Source organism: Callionymus lyra, chromosome 8 (genome assembly GCF_982586985.1).
Source record: "Callionymus lyra chromosome 8, fCalLyr1.hap1.1, whole genome shotgun sequence".
Taxonomy (NCBI): Eukaryota; Metazoa; Chordata; class Actinopteri; order Syngnathiformes; family Callionymidae; genus Callionymus; species Callionymus lyra.
The window spans coordinates 10,252,501-10,270,017 of record NC_141825.1 but is presented as its reverse complement, the minus strand read 5'-3'; the positions used below and the strand labels follow the sequence as shown (position 1 = coordinate 10,270,017).

At 34.6% G+C, this 17,517-nt stretch overlaps 1 protein-coding gene across 1 annotated transcript in view; it reads right to left on the bottom strand.

The window, feature by feature from the left end:
- ptprjb.2 (protein tyrosine phosphatase receptor type Jb, tandem duplicate 2) overlaps nt 1-14,510 on the bottom strand; it is a 42,768-nt gene extending 28,258 nt beyond the window's left edge. The window contains exons 1-6 of the mRNA XM_087797761.1: nt 14,374-14,510; nt 3,672-3,693; nt 2,225-2,404; nt 1,882-2,133; nt 1,029-1,277; nt 690-947 (exon numbers count right to left, since the gene is read on the bottom strand). Coding sequence (XP_087653887.1) covers nt 690-947; nt 1,029-1,277; nt 1,882-2,133; nt 2,225-2,404; nt 3,672-3,693; nt 14,374-14,433 — 1,021 coding nt within the window. The 5' untranslated portion in view covers nt 14,434-14,510. The remainder of the gene's footprint in view (nt 1-689; nt 948-1,028; nt 1,278-1,881; nt 2,134-2,224; nt 2,405-3,671; nt 3,694-14,373) is intronic.
- Between the last annotated feature and the right edge of the window lie 3,007 nt (nt 14,511-17,517).

The following is a 17,517-nucleotide window of genomic DNA, read 5'->3' as shown; positions in this document are numbered from 1 at the left end:
CAAACTATGCTGAAAATTTAATTGGATATATGTATTCATTTTGTTGAGTGTGTTGAGTGAGAGGAATGAGTGAAATGGACCCAAGATTACATAAAAAGTTACTGATCCCTGTTCAGAATCAGAAAATTTGGTTTACATAACATGTTTTCAGTGATGTCAGGTATATGTCCAGCTTTATTTAAATTAAATTAATTTTCTATAAGTTTAATATGTATTTATGTGTCAAGGTTGACCCAAACAACTTCCCAGGTACTGGACTGTGAAAATACTGTTCTTTAATGTGTCCATCTGTGCAGTGTTTTGGAATAAAAACGTTTTCCTTTTTGTAGAATTGTTCACTTTTTGGTCACATGTATTTTAATATATTGTTAAAATTTCTTGTTTCGTAGATATTTTGTATTGTCATATTATCCTTTTCATAGGCCAAATATCGTCACAGTGTCGAATCGTGAGTTACCCATATCATCCCACCCTTATGTGTGTATAATAATAACTATAAATAAATACTTTTTTATCTTTCATTTTTGGAGGCAATTAAAGAATACACTCATTTGTACCGATTAACACACATAATATATGTACACGACACACGTCATTTAGCTTCTTAGTGTGTGAAATGAACTGTTGATTTCATATTTAGACTTCAAAGTTGTGCAGTAAGTTCCAGGGAAGAAAATAAATTGTCTTACTTGTGAACTGGATTAAAGTGAAGTAATCTCCTTCTGTTCGATTATCTCCTGCAATGGCGACAAGTTTGATTGTGTATTCCGTCCCTGGTGTCAAGTGTGTGAACACAGCCGACTCCACTGTTGTGTATCTGATCAGCTGCTTGCCATCGTTGCGCCATGTCAGCCTGTAGTTCAACTCTTGGCCAGCAGGTGGACTCCAGCTCATGTTAATAGATGTGGTGGTGAAAGTCACTGAAGGATTGTGGATCATTCCGGGTTCTAAATTAAAATGTTAAAAAAGAGGATGTTGTCTTGTGGTTATATTTGAAACGTATGGATAAGATTCAGATTTAATCTTACTTGTGTACTGGAGCACTTCTTTACCGGCTCCCATGGTCTGTCGATCGCCAGCAACTGCAGTCACAATGATATCATACGAAACACCAGCACTGAGGCCAGTGATGTTGATGCTAGTTTCACTGGTATTTTGCACATTCCCACCTAACTCTACTTTGTAAAACAAACTATCTCCATCTGGCTCATCCCAATCTACTAATATAGAGGAAGTGGTGACTTCTCTTACAGTAAGGTTTTGGACTTGGTCGGGCACTGTGGAGGACAAAGAGACAATTCATGGTCAAATTCATTGAATTTACATTTACGTGGTGGAAACAATAGCAGGTGTTATGGTTTGTTTTCATCCTTATCTGGTCCTAACCTGTTCTTGTGAGACTGAAATGAAATTGTATAAGTTGAAAATCTCTAACACGCTTCGTTGACCAATTTAAAATCTGCTTTTTATTTAACAAAAAAAGTTAGCTGAAGATACAAAACCTTTAAAGTATTTAAAATAAAGAATATATTGGACACGTTATTGCGTTTTAAACATTTTGCCGTCCCTTTATAATGCTTGCATGGATTTAAAAGGGTGCAAGAGTCATTTTTTCCTCTTTAAACAATTACACAGAAACTGCTAAAGGCTAAATAAACTTGCTAGTGGGCAGTGACCAAAAATCTTGGGACAAAGAAAACTAGGCACATTATCGTAGCTCTAACAATAAGGGAGTCGTTTTGAAAGATCTGGCTCTGTAGAAACTGTGAGAGGGTAACCAAGCTGACTCACCTATGTCGAAATAGATACATGTAACTTTTTCAAGTCATCACAGTAGAAATAACCAGAGGAAATTCTAAGAAAATCATCGATGATTCATACTTGTGTATACTGAGATATTGCTCATCGCTCCTTCGGTGACGTTGTCTTCTGCCACGGCCGACACTTTTATGTCGTACTCGGCTCCGGCAGTCAGGTCATCGATAACCCCTGAGGTGTCCTTCACCATCTTCGTGTCTGCTCCAAGCAACCGAACTCTGTAGCTTGAAACAACCCCTTCTGGTTTATTCCAGACCAGCGATATAGACGATGTTGTGGCTGCTCCCAGAGTCAGACCAGGGATTTCTCCAGGCTCTTGACAGAGGATTTTAAAGTATTTTATTACGATAAATAATAATTAATCTAATGCATAATAAACATATATATATATAAAAATGTGACTTACTAGTTGTGACATTTACACAACAATCCAAACAAGACAGGTTGATAACATAAGTGGTTCCTGGAGTTAGATCATTTATTGAACCAATTCCAGAGTTGTTCCCTTCAGTCATGTTGCAGGTTGGATCGGACGAAAAAGTTGCCGTTTTTGTTGTGAGTATAAGAGCAATGCTGTCATTACACCCTGTGACGAATAAAAAAAGACACAAAAATAACACATTAATACAAATAAATAAGTATAAGTACATATACATCACAATATATAGGAACTAGAGCACTGTAACAATAATAATACAAATTGTAATCGCAGTAGTAACAATTTAATAAACCAATATTCATTAATAATAAAATACAGTTTTTTTTAAATAAACAATTAACATTCCTTTGGATGTTGCAATTAAACTTCAGGCTCTTAAATGGAAGCAGTCAGTATGATCTCCACACTTAAAGAAACAATGTAAGCCCACGAGATCACAATAGCCCTTAAATAGTATGAATTTATTAACTGTATCGAAATATGTTTTATTGAATTGTTTCGTGAGCTGTATTGTGTTGTACTGTGAGCTGAAAATATCGTATTGAGTTCTACCATGACCTGAATATATCTTAATGACTCTGTATCATGAGCTGAATAGCGCGTAACGTGTTGTACTGTGAGCTGAATATATCGTATTGTGTCGTATCGTGAGCTGAATATAGTGTATCGTGTTGTATCGCGAGCTGAATATATCGTATCCAGTCGTATTGTGAGCTGAATATATCTTATCAACTCTTTATCGTGAGCTGAGAATATTGTAATTAATCTGCACGCCAGCTGAATATATTGTATTGAGTCGTATTATGAGCCTAATATAGCGTATCGTGTTGTACTGTGAGCTGAATATATCGTATTGTGTCGTATCGTGAGCTGAATATAGTGTATCGTGTTGTATCGCGAGCTGAATATATCGTATCCAGTCGTATTGTGAGCTGAATATATCTTATCAACTCTTTATCGTGAGCTGAGAATATTGTAATTAATCTGCACGCCAGCTGAATATATTGTATTGAGTCGTATCGTGAGCCTAATATAGCGTATCGTGTTGTATTGTGAGCTGAATATATCTTATCAACTCTTTCAATAAAGTTTTACCTTACCTTACCTTATCAACTCTTTATCGTGAGTATATCGTAATGAATCCGTATTGCGAGCTGAATATATTGTATTGAGTCGTATCGTGAGCCTAATATAGCGTATCGTGTTGTATTGTGAGCTGAATATATCTTATCAACTCTTTCAATAAAGTTTTACCTTACCTTACCTTATCAACTCTTTATCGTGAGTATATCGTAATGAATCCGTATTGCGAGCTGAATATATTGTATTGAGTCGTATCGTGAGCTGAATGTATCGTATCTTTAAAGAAAATGGCAACACAGAAAAAGAAGCAACACAGTGAAGTTTAACTCACCTCTGCACTCTGCATGGGAGACCTGCATGAGAAAGGAATAACAATTAAATGCTATATTTTAAAAGTATTTAAAAAGTCCCTAAAGCTTCAGATGCACTTATAAACCGAAAAGCAATTGTTCAGGTTGAGAAAACTTCATCTGTTTAAGCAGCTTTTCAAACAAGCTAAACAATAACAAACATTTAATAAAAGAAAAATGTTCACAGATTAGCATCATTAGCTCAAAGTGTGGAGGTGGTTTAACGAAGTTCAACAGGTCAGACAAAAAAAGAGACGTTAGTCAACCCAGCCTTAAAAAACAGTAACCAACACTGAACACAAAATGTATTGAATGGAAGTCAATAACTTGGAGAGGAAGATATCAATCTGATATAAACAAACATAGCTAGCCTAGCAGCTAAGTGCACCTCCTGATTCTTAATGAAATAAACCATTAGAAGCAGTAGTTTACAGTTTATTTAAGTTCTCTTTACTACCAGCTTCTCTACTTTAACACACTCAAAACTGTTTTTATTTTAGATGCAAACAAATCCTGTCGTGTCACACTTCCTTTTTTAACTGGCGATAATATGCAAATATCGGTGTAAATGAGGAAGTGGCATTTTGACGTAAGACATAGAAAGGTGAAAGCCAAAGCCTCACTGAAGCAACTGTTGTTCCTGTTATCAGAAATTACTCATTAGCCAAACTTTAAACAGTCAAGAGGTTGCCTCTCCGTTTCTGGTTAGCTAAACATTCAGACACACAACAGGAGTTGACATCGCTTGCAAAATATGCACATGATACACACTTACTCCCTCGGGACAATTTGATTCAAATGGGATGTAACACGATGACATTTAAAGATTGATAGCTACTTGACGGGGGTTATTATTAAATAAATACCAGCCTTAATGATTTTTACTAAATCTTGTCCGACACGATTAAGAGCCGCACCATGACGTCGTAAAAGTGTCGTGATTATCGTTGACAAAGAATTCCCCTCAAGACAGTTTGAGACATTCTCTCTAAATAAACGATTGCCTCTCATGGGAGCAGTTTTATCCTTCTCTTTTTAACTCACACTCACCCTGCCCTTCCTCCCAATCTCAGGGGAGCTACTTGTTGTTCCAACTCTCTCAGACTTCTGAGTTAAGGATGTTTACGCATTCAACAACTGTAGGTTTTCATATAGACCCATAAGTATTTGTTTAAAGAAACAAAGGAAAATAGATGAATATGATTGTAATGGCATTTTCTGAAATGGTTTCTGAACAAATTTGGTAAAGAGTTTAATTAAAAACAATGTGTAGGATTGTTTAGGAGGATATTTTTGTTCTTAAAGGGTGGATAAAATAATGTATAGCATGGTAATAACACCATTTTTATATTTATTTACAACTACATTTTTATTAAATTTGATATACCATTGATAAAAGTGAGCTCAAGGGAACCTCGGGTGGAAGTAGAATTTGAAAACTCCCTTATACCAGATCAACAACCCGAAGTCTGGGGACCAGTGCCAGTGCTTGAGGCATATCTATTCGTTTCCAAGTTACACCGAAAGAAAAACAATTTTTTACTGATTATAACAGACGGAAAGTTGTTTTAGATACTTGAAGAAAACCGTATTTTCTCTAAACATGAGTTTGTGACATGTCAAGACACTCTTTTCTGTTGAGTTAACAAAAGAAAAACACTTGTAAACTAGTGAAATTGAGTGAAAAACAAACTGTATATGATTTATTTTTACAGGATTTATCTGAAGGTTGGTAAAAACCAAAACAATGCTGAATTCTTCAGAAAGTGTGAGGATCCAGATGGTAGTTTGGAAAACACTATTTAAATGTAACAATATATTCTTTGCTTTATTATCAACATTCCAAGAAAATTTGATGGAAATATTTTGATTTACTTTGATAAAAGTTGGCCAGAAACAATTCAATTAACTCCTTGGCAGCAGTGATTATGTTCGTGCAGCCACACTTGTAGGGATTAGCTGTTCTTAAACAACCTTTTTATTCTTATATACCAAATATATACCAATTAAAAAAATATTATGAGGGGCATGTGTGAATAAAAAAAAAACATCTACTTTTAAATGAAACTAAAATCTCTTACCGTCTTAAGATAAACCCATAAAACATTCATTTACGTATAATGTGCAGCTGGACTTCGTCCATCATCAGGAGGGCATTCTTGTGTGTAATGAAAAGTGACGACAACATCGCCATCAGAAAACACCTGACAGAACTCATCCTTGCTTTTCATCAACACAGAAATATAATTAAAAAAAAAAGGTTGAAGGTCACATGGGAGAATGTTAAAGGGCATTTTTTTGGGGGGCATTTTCTTGTTGTCATCCAAGAATTCCTATGCAATGAACCTCAGGGAGTTTGAATGGTTTGTATTTCTTGGCTCGTTTCTCATTTGCACTCCCCATCATGTAAACAATGGTCGCCGTGACGTTCGGCTCAGAGAAACTACATCAAAGATTTGTAACTCAAGATCTGTTTAAGAAATCCGTGGAGAAGTTTGGTATTAGTCCAAGATAAGGACTCTTTATCAGGTGGAACAAAGCAGCGCTGACCGTTACACAAACACTACGTCAGTCCGACCTGCCACTCTCTTCTCCGTCTCTTCCGATAAACGTCCAGTTCCTTCCTTCAGAATCACACCCTGACCTCAAAACAATCCAGAAATCACCTTTCAAGCGTTTTCGCTCCTGGATCAACTCGTTCAACCCAAGCTCTGTCTAAATCTGATAAGTTGCAGACACAATGAAACAAAGGACTTTCACCAATAGTTGAAATTCTGCTCCTTGAATTACGCTTAAGGAGTTAAAGGGCCGGTGACGCGCTGACTGGTGAAAGATGATTCTCCTGCAGAAACTGCTTAGACGTGTTATTTGACCGAAAATATATTCTGTACTCTCTGTGAGTGTGTACCTGTCCAGGGTTTTTACTCTGCTTGTCGTATTATACACTATTTCTCTCTTCCTATGATGATCAACTTTCACTATCTCTAAAAAATTTTCGCTATTAAATCAGTAATATTTATACAGTATATGACAGATATATATCCAGAGCAAAAAGTACAAAGTTCCTCCCCCTTTAACCCTGAAGGCCCGAAAACAAATAAGTTTGTGGTATCCCTTGTGTTGTCACTGAGTCGAGGTGAACACCACAAACACATTTGTTTTTCGGGCCTTCGGGTCACATTGACCCAGAGTAAAAGAGTTATAAGAGTTTAAAGAGATTAATTTTGGTTGAATGGTTACGGAATAAGGAGGATCACATCAAATATGTTTATTTATATAACTTAGACTATTCGTTAGGTTGTAACAGATTCTAAACATAAATTAAGTTAAAAATAATTCCACAAAATGGCCCAGATTCTCAGTTAAACTACACAAAATCCACAAAACCACCAAATATCAAATTTCATTTGTAAAAGAATAAAACCTAAGATGTAGAGATGTTTCTGACATCTTACTTACCGCTGTTTATAGTTTCCATATTTTCGTTTAGTTTCAATTCTCCAAAAAAAAAATGTTTTAGGGACTTAACTTTATTTTTTATTTTTATTTTTATTTTGCATCAGGTGTGTCTTCTATTTTCTACAACTATTAACATTGACATTTTTAATGACATTAACAATTCTCAGATTAATATTGAGCTTTTGGTAACTATTCTTTTTATCAAAATGAAAAAACAATTAAATGAATTTAAATCGGAAACTTTTATTGACAGTGTTTTAAACAAGACACAGGATTATCTTGAGGGTGCAATAGAAACTAAAAAAATGTAATAATATAATTCAAATAAAAAGAGATTATAACGCTTCAACAATTTATAGCAGGAATCTCAAAATAAACGAATGTATAATCAACTAAAATTTCATATTTTCGTAGCATCATTTTAACCTTTTCATTGTATAAAGAATCTTTTCGTTCGATCTGGCCGCCTTTACGAATTCCGAGCCCCTGATATACCATGTGCTAAGAAAGTATCGATTACATTGAGGAAATGTTAGTGTGTTTAATTGTCTGCTACATACATGGAACAAAAATCACGGACTATTTTTGCGAGGCTGCTTCTGGGCTGCTGTCCGTTTGACAGGAGGCATTCATGCTCACAGAGGCTGGACCTTCACACTGACCACAGTGGTGTGAACAGTGTGATGTTTGAATGTGTGAAAGTGAAGCGTGGGGTGTGATGTGTGCGCTCATTCTGGAAAGAGGAAGCTGGTCCAGAATGACCAATATAGTTGTTTTTTTTTAATTATAAATAAGCATTTCTTAACAATTCCAATTTATTTCTAAAGGTAATTTCACCGAGTATGGACTGATAAGGCACAGGTGCTCAAACTTTTTCAGAAAAGGGCCTCGGTGGATGGCACAAAATTGATCATGGGGCCAAATAAGAACAGTGCCATCATACCAAGAGTGATGACATTCAGAATTTAATGATAACTTTACACAGGCAGACAGGAAAGCATCTTCAGTATTTAGGAATTAGTATTAACACATGTCTTCTTGCTGTGGGATCTTTTTTGACCTCGTCATCAAAAGATTATCTTACATTTTCAATTCTGTGCTTCAATAATTATAATAATCCATGGGTCGCATTATTTACACCTAAGGGCTGCAAATGACACTAAGATCTTTTTGTAAAGTCCAGAGCTTTTGCTGATTCAGCATTATGGTGAGTTGTTCCTTTTTCTCTTAATTGTAGTTTTTTTGCAGGTCACGCTTTTTTACTTCTACTATTTTACGATCTAAACGTTGGTCCGTGAATATAATCCTGGAATTTAACCACCAAAATGTTGGGCACCCCTGATCTAGAAGTCAGTTGTCAAACTGCTTTTAAGCTTTGGAATGATCTTCCTCTCTCTTTGCGCTTGATGGAGTCTACTGACTCCTTTAAGAAACATCTGAAGACGTTTTTATTTGTTCAGGCTTTTCCTTGATTTTCTGGAACTCCTGTTGTGTTATCAGTTTTATCTTGACCTTTAAAGTATATATTTTATTGAATATTGTTTTGATTGTTTAAGCGCTTTGTGACCCTGGTCTGGAAAAGCGCTATACAAATAAAAATGACTTACTTACTTACTTACCTTTCATCAAAAATCAAAAAATAAAAACCGACTAAATTTGATATCAACAGAAAACGTTATTATTTCACTTGGTTGATTAAAGTTATTAAAAAAAAAGTGAAAAAAAACATCTAGTTCACGTTGAGTATTTAAGTTTAACTAACCCGACAGCACGACTGGGCACAAGACAGAAATATGTTGTATCTTCACAGCTCAAAGGCAATAGTTGCTCAGAAGCTAAGCTCAGATAAAATGATAGCGATCTAAAAAATGGTGCCTCTGAGGCCGACCACTCATTTGCATTGAAACTCTCTCTTTGTCATTTGTCTCCTGAATGTAAATCCTGGAGATGTGGGGAGATCAGATGTGATCAAAACCAGACTGTCCTTGTCCAGTCTGTGGGGTTTGTCGGGATGGACGCGGCAACATTCCGTTGAGACTCGAACCCACAACAAAACGACTTTATATAACACAAGATGACTTACAGGTCAAAGGCTTTTGAGAAAGTTCTTTAGTTTGCATCTACTCACGAGATTTACAGATGTACTGAGATATAAACTAATATAAGAACAATATGAGAATTAAATAAACAATTTAAAAATATATATATTGGAGTTTGATTACAGTTTGTTGACCTAAAAAAGTAGCCCCTAAAAGGACTCAAACAAAAGTGAAAATACTATTTCCTTTAAGGTTATATACAAATAGGAGACCCTATCAGATGGAGATTTGGTAACTATGTTTTCCCACAAACAAAAGGTTCTCTTAAAAAATATTTCCATCTTTGGATACATATTGGATATAAAAAAGAAAACAAAAGTTCTATATGAACCAAAACTTTTTCATATACAAACTCATTCATACAATCCTAATATACCAGATGTATACAGTAAATACTCAGCTCATAGAGACTGACATAAATTCAAGATGTAGTATGTGATATTATCTCTGGAATTTACATAATGGAAATAATCACCTACAAAAAAAAACTTTACATTAATCCAAAAAATGAAGACTCAATGACTATTTGAACTCTGTCTGACTGTTTATATTTTTGTAGTTAAAATCAATCTGAAACAAACAAAACAAAACAAACAAAAAAATGGATGATTAACAGCATCTGTCACTTTCCTGTCACAACTAATAACAAAGAGTAAATACATATATTTTAATACCCCCCAAAAAATCAATCCAACCCATTCTATGTTTTGCGCATTAGTTGTTGTTTTGATGTCGTTTTTAAAAAAATTAAGAAACAAAATACAAATTAAAATAATTAAATAAATCCAAGATCTGATATAATAATGTTTTTTTTTTATAAAATAAACTCTCAATAATAAAAATAGTGTTATTGAACAACAAAGAAAATCAGTCTTGATGTAAATAGATCGAGCCACATGCTAACCCTTGTGTTATCTCAGGGTCAAGGTGACCCGGAGGCCCGGAAACAAATAATGTGTTTGTGTTATCCCTTGTGTTGTCTCTAGGTCAAGGACCTCCCTGGATTCCATAAATACATATGCAGTGGTGGAGGTCATCTTGACCCTGAGATAACACATGGGTTAATAGATTTTTAATCCAGGAAACAAATGAGATAATGACGTAATTTAGAGGGATTTGTGTTTTTTTTTAGGAAAAATCAACAGTGACTATCGCTAGGTTCACCTCGGGTCTTTTTTCTCTTCCTTGAAGCTTTAAAAAGTACTATTGGTTCCTTCATCAATGCAAAAGAATGCAATATTCTGACTTACTGCCACACTCAGTTATGCTGTTCCAATTTAACCAAACTGGTGAATTTCACAATATTTGATTTTACATTCTCAGCATCACAAGTGGATAAAACAATCGAGAGCCTTGTCTTATGCAAAATACTTCATGCAGGCGAATCTAAGGTTTGAGGTCAAACCACTTCCTTTTTCCGTGTCACACTAGTCATAACCCTGCAGTGACAATTGGTAAAAACACTTCCGTTGAACTTCATCACAGCAGAAAGTGAAGTAACAATCCTGGGTGACGCTCTTTATAAGATCTTTTTTATTCATTGCAATTTGATATCAGTTTGTATAATGAGCCTTTATTTCGGTAAATTCATCTGGAGTAAAAGAGTTCAGCTTGAAAATTAACTTCAGGATATTGAAATAACCATGTAGAAATCAATCAGTCCGGACAAATTGACCTGTCATATTCCACAAGAGGGAGTTCCCAATCTGTTTTAAAAGGGCCAAGAATAGAAATAGAGAGAAGACAGAGAAGGGAAAGCTTTGAATGGGTTTATGTTAAAAACCTGAAAAAAAAAAAGTTCTTTTGTCCATGGTTTCCTGTCAAGTCTATATGTCACGTATACTTCTAACAGAGACATTTCTTCATCTTCTTCTTTTTCGTTGTCTTTGTGAATCCTGTATGACTCATATCCTCCTTTTATCTTCTTTTAATTCATCAACCTTAATGTTTATTTTTATTATTTCCATGAGAAATGTAGGTCTGAGTTGAGGACAACATTTTTGTCGATGTTTGCTTTAATTAGAATTAATTCAATTTATCTTCTCAATATTAATGAATAATTAAAGCGCTGAGTGACCGAACATAAAGTTAATTCTGAGGTCTTCTGAGATGGGGAAACTTCCCTGGGAGTGACGGAAACAAAGGGCCCCATTGTTATCACTCTCTCACTGGTGAGTATTCATTAGACACAAAGACGTTAAAGTCATATATTTAAACTTCTCCCGCAGTCATGTCTTGATCCATGGATTATTATTTGTGTTTACACCACCACTCTCTTTCTTCTTATGGTTCAATAAAAGGGTGATGACGATGTTACTGTTACAGATACCATATTTATTCAGAGGATAACTGAGTCATACCTCTTTGTCCAGTTTTCTAATGAATGTTTTCGTCTTTGGTCCGTCGCCAGTTGAGTAAAGAGTCACTTTTGTGTAACAAGCATTCAACTGAAAGTCAATTTAATTCCAATATTCGATTGTATACTTTGTCAAAAAAGTAAAGTTGAAGCCATACAGTTGAATGTACCTTTAATATACATTTATTTTAAACAAAATTTGAATTATTACCTAATCGTATGATCCTTGGCAGAGGTAAATATTGGATAACATTTGTCCGGTAATAGGTATTATCATCTTATTACACAACAATTAAAGATAAGAAAAAAATCAAGAAGGGAAGAGTGACGGACATGTTTCTATGCCAACTCTCTCATGTCTTTTAAAGAATCAGGATGCAATCAAATATGAAAAATAACCTCTTTGGTTGAAGATTTCGGTCGCTGACAGCAACAAGAAAATTGAAATTATGTTTTGTCAGTGAACTCGCAAACTCTGTGATGTAATTCCTTCTTGATAGAAAGTTTTTTAATTTTGTTATTCAATTGCATGTTGTGTTTTATAAACTCGAGTTTTACGCTTTTCTTTTCAAGCAGGTGTGCATATATAACTCACGCGTAAATGGATCAAAACACTGTAAATTTACTTTTATTAGTAGCTAATAACAATCTTGGCAAAGTTATTTATAAATGTGTATTTCTCGAGATGTATGTATTCATCAACTGATAAACTTTAAGTTAAGTTAAGGCATATCTTTACGGGGCAACATGTCCAGGATGATTCACAGTTCAACGTAAACGCATACGTCGTACAATTACCTACTAAACACCGGTCAACACCTCAACTATGTAAGTCCAACAGATGTGCATGATAAATGCTTCATTTTTCTTTTTTTAAAAAAAGCTACTTTTCACACATTTCCAGTTACGTGGATGATTCCCGAGCACTGATGCGATGACTTGTGACCACAGGAGTGACAGGGACACACAACGCTGCACCTCATTCCACCGCTGACCTCTTTGTATCAGCCACACACACACAACCACACATGCCATTCTCCACCTCCGTCAACCTTTTCCGTCCCTCGCTCCCTGCAGAAAGACCAGCGGGACGAGGACAGGTGGGTCTCGGCGCCGCTGCGTGGCACGCCGTTATGTAAGCCAGGTTTCAATAGTGAGCATTCTTCACTATCGAGCCCACCTGAGGACCTAATGATTAACACGGTGAGTAATGATGTGGAGAGATGTCGAGCACTCAGGTGTCCACGCTGGATGCTACAGATCTACATTCCAGGAGTGATCGTTGACCTGAGGTGAGCGAGGAGGAAAGCGGTGGAACCGGTGGTCGACATCCGTGGACTAGTTTTAGGGCTAAACTCAATCAAATATTCTATACACTGAGGGGTAACATTCACTTACAGAAAAAACTCAGTGTTCGTCCGTCATAAATCTGTATTTAAATCAGTTGCCGTGTCAAAAACAAACAAACTATAACATCAACTCCAACGTAACTGTGTTGTAAACAATGAAAAATAAGAGACTTTTTTCCCTTGACGGTGGTACAAATTTGAGTTTATATTTCTCTAAATTAAATTAATTTTAAAGACCTGAAGGATGTTATGGTTAAACTCTCAACAATTCATAATATTAACAATGTTAATATTACTAAAAACTATGATTTCAAAAGAACCAACATGAATAAATCAAAGATAGTCTTTACTTGCTTAATGTAAAGGGTTTATAACTCGCTTTTTAAAAATAATTTGTCACAGACCAATGAAAACCAAAACATAAAATGAATAAATAAATAATGATAAACAGCATCTGACGCATCACTTCAATTTGACTGAAGAAGAAAAGAAAAAATACTTATATTTGACTCCGAAAAAAATAATTAATCTATGTCATAGTTAAATAATATACGAATAATATAAAATATAACTTTTATTTACGTTTATGCCAGTTTCTTAATAAATGATACCTATTGTATATACTTATGAAAACATGGTATATATTGTTAAAATAATTGTTTAAAAATATACACTTTAAATATGATGAATAGTATGAGTTACCATTTAAACATTATTTAAATAATGTAATACGAAATTTAGATTACAAACATATGGTACGGAAAAATGGTAAAATATGTATTAGTTTAAAAGATGTATATACAATATACTTTCAACGTTTTCCAACATGATCTAACATGTTATTTTAAATGAAGGTTTTGATTTGAAACAGAAAGTATGGAACATTAAAAGAGTAATAACAATCAGGAAGTTTACAATAATACATATTGATGGTGGTAACATCCGAATTCTTAAAAAAATAAATAAATATATATATATATATATATATATATATATATATATATATATATATATATATGTACTTACAGTATATTATCATATAATTGGATATTTTCAACGTTTTGGAATATAATTTAAACATCGTTTCAACAACGTTTTAATAAAAATCTATTTTTAAAATGTGACATTTTCCAGTATTGTCTCTAAAAAGGAGTTGTCGAATAAAATAAAAAGTACTATTCACATGAGTAAATAAAAACTTACGATTTTTTCATTGTATATTTTTGACCGAGTCGATCGCACTATGACGTCACGAGAGCGAGACAAACTTCATGAAACTCAACTTTAACTTCAGTATATTCAGAAGAAAAGCGATCAGAACATTTATTGAAGCAGCTGCAGCTCAACAGGTGCGGTTTCAAACCATCAACCTCGAGGGTCTCATCTTTGTCACTCGTGTAGAAGAAGTTTAGATGTTTACCTCCATCCCCGCGCAGAAGCAGAACCAGAAGAAGGTCCAGGTGAGGTGCGGAGGCTCCATGGCTTCTTCAGGAGACTTGAGAGAACTTTTCTAAACTCCCATGCTTCACAGTTGACCGGCTCCTGTGGTCCACTCATGAGAAGACTGAGAGAGTTCATGTCGACAAGTTGCTGGTGGGAGGAGCGTCACTAACGGGAAGTTTGGGGAAGAAGTTGTCTTTTATCATTTTATCATCCTTCCCCACCAGCCTGGACCTCCACTAACACCCAGTAAGAAAAATATTTATAAACTATAGAAATTGATAGTGAACAATTAATCTAAAATGTTTGTCACAACAGAGTTTTAAATTTAAAAAAAATGTACAAATAATATATATATATATACATCAACATAAAACTGAATTAAAACAACACACAAAATGGCTTTATTTTGACAAAAAACAAACAAACAAATGTTTATTTATGAAAAGCTAAATATCCTACTATTTCCTAAACATGCATTTGTTGAATGACTGATGATTAATACAAAAATATCATACTATCATATCATTGTCTTAGTGTAACTTTTGTTTAGCCACTATTGAAAAATCTAGCGCCGACCTTCACTAGAAGACTGATCTGATGGTTACTATCTTTTACTCACTTTAGAATCATTTCAAAATGTAAGTAAGTAAGTAGGTATTATTTGTAAAGTGCCATTCACAGATTAGGGTCACAAGGTAGAAAATAATACACAGTTACAAATACAAAGACAACACAGTGACAAACAGGAGTCCCAGAAAATTAAAAAAAAGCCTAAGGTAAACAAGTCTTGAGATGTTTCTTGAAGGAGTCAGTAGATCCATCAAACACAGAGGGAGAGGAAGATCGTTCCAAAGCTTAGGAGCAACAGTCTGGAAGGATTTCTCTCCTCTGGTCCTGAAGCGTGTTCAGGAACCATCAATAGATTCTGATCCACAGACCTCAGAGCCTGAGCTGGGGTGTAAGGCCAGAATCTACTGATGTAAGGAGGAGTCTGACCATGAATAGATCTGAAAGTAAGAACCAAAATTTTAAAGTTGATCCTGAAAGAAACTGGCAGCCAGTGAAGAGTTTTAAGGATCGAAGAAATGTGAGTTCTTCTACTAGAGCGGGTCAGAATGTCTCGCTGCTAATTTTGTGCAGACGTCACCTTTTTTAGACATGAAAATAAATGATAACAATGGATTATAACCTCCAAATAAGGTTGTGACATCATTTTCCTGATTGTATTTTGCACCTCTATTGCTTTAGAAGTTTTGTTTTGCTCCTCCTTGTACCTCACTGACAAATCACCTTCTGAAAATTAATGAGTAACTTGCTTTTCTTCCTAGAATTTAATGTTCTATGTGTTGTTTTGCTGAAACCCGGAAAAGTAAGACGAGACTTTGTTGGATTCTAGACTTCAGCTAACGGTAAGTTTCGTCGTCTTAATACCATTTAAAAGTGAGACAAGCTGCTGATTTGAGGTTCCTGAGTAAAGTTTTATTTAAGAGAGAATATTAAGATTATAAAAAACAATTGTCCGAAATGCTTAAAATAAGTTTTAATGAAATGCAGCAGAAAGAAAAGGTTTATTATCAAGGAGAATTAACTTGTAGTAACAGGTAAAGTTCTGAGTCAGAGTCGGTGGTAAAGGAATACATTTGATGTATTTTGAAAACAAACAAATGGTTCATACTTTCGTGACACCGTCGTAATGGCTGTACCGACGCTACTGTTTGGTGTTTTTGTGATGTAGCTGCAAACATTCGTTTATGAAGCCTCTGGGGGATCCGTAATGGTGAATGTGAGGTGAACGATAATGTGTTCTACGCTTTATTATCCATCGTTGTTTGGATTTTTTTTTTTAAAAAGCAGCTTTTAAACAACAGCAGTATATCAGTGTTTTTTCATGAACAAATACTGAAGCATAAGAGAAAGTCAAAACAGGATATATTAGTTTTAGTTACAATGGAAAAATTGGTTTTGTCTGAACAGAAGTGAAAAATAAGTTAAGGCGAAAAAAGTCAAAACTCAAAATAGTAGGGACATCAGGAACTGTTGATGGACAAACTGAGGAAGTAGCGATGTGGAAGTCGACCACTCCTTTTTTCTACTAAAAGACGGTTCATCGAGATTCACTTCTGTGTATAAAGATTGGCAAATCAACCACAAAAAAAAGGTTTGCAGTTGGAAACTGAGAAATTACTCTCAGTTACTAAATTTCTAATCAATTTCAAAATATGAAGATATATCTATATTTTCAAATGAAGCTAGAGTTTCTTTTAAGATTAAATTGTTCTGCCTTAAATTCTCTGTTGTGGAGGTATTATCATAATTAAAAGTTCATAAATAGCAAATACTTTAATATTATATGAGTTTTTTGCTTTACTTCCTGTTTAACAAGGTATCCAATAATTGTTCCAAATATTTACAAAAGTTTTGATCAGTTTTCAGTATTTGTGCAATGTATGCTAACGCAATGTATGCTAACGCATATCTTCTTTTTCTTTTTCATAGACAGTGCATTACAAAAATATAGCACCTGCCATTTTTGGGGGGTTAGTTATTTTAAGTTGCTAAATAAAAATCAAGACTATGGTCTACAAGAAGGTCTGGTTTGGAAGTTATCAACATTTTTAGGGCCTACAATTTGAAAACAGTTAATGTTCCATGTGAAGGACTCACACAGAGTTATTTGGTTAAGAGGGGCTTTCTTGAAAATATAGACTTTTTAGGCCCCTCTGCAATCATCACACATTTTTTTCTGTGAAAAAAGGCCCTTGGCAAAGGTATGTGCTGTCTCAGTGCTTTCTAGTTTAAAACCTTAAACACTGTTAATTGTAACAAAAACAGGATGAATGAGTTTTTTTAATTAAGTAAAGTAGTCCTTTTAAAATATATATGTTTAATTCTAGTATATGTTAGTAATTTTAACTATGATTTCCTGACCTAAAAGACGGTTGAAAATACTCGTCTCCATAGCAACTTTGGAATTAAAATAATAGCTGCCGCTGAAGAAATAAAGACTAACAAATTGCGGAATTAAAATATTGTGTTACGGATCACCACATCGATGTATGAGTGTTGTATCTTAAACATCAACCCAGGTTCCTTTTTTTTTTTAAATACGAAGAGGAAGAGT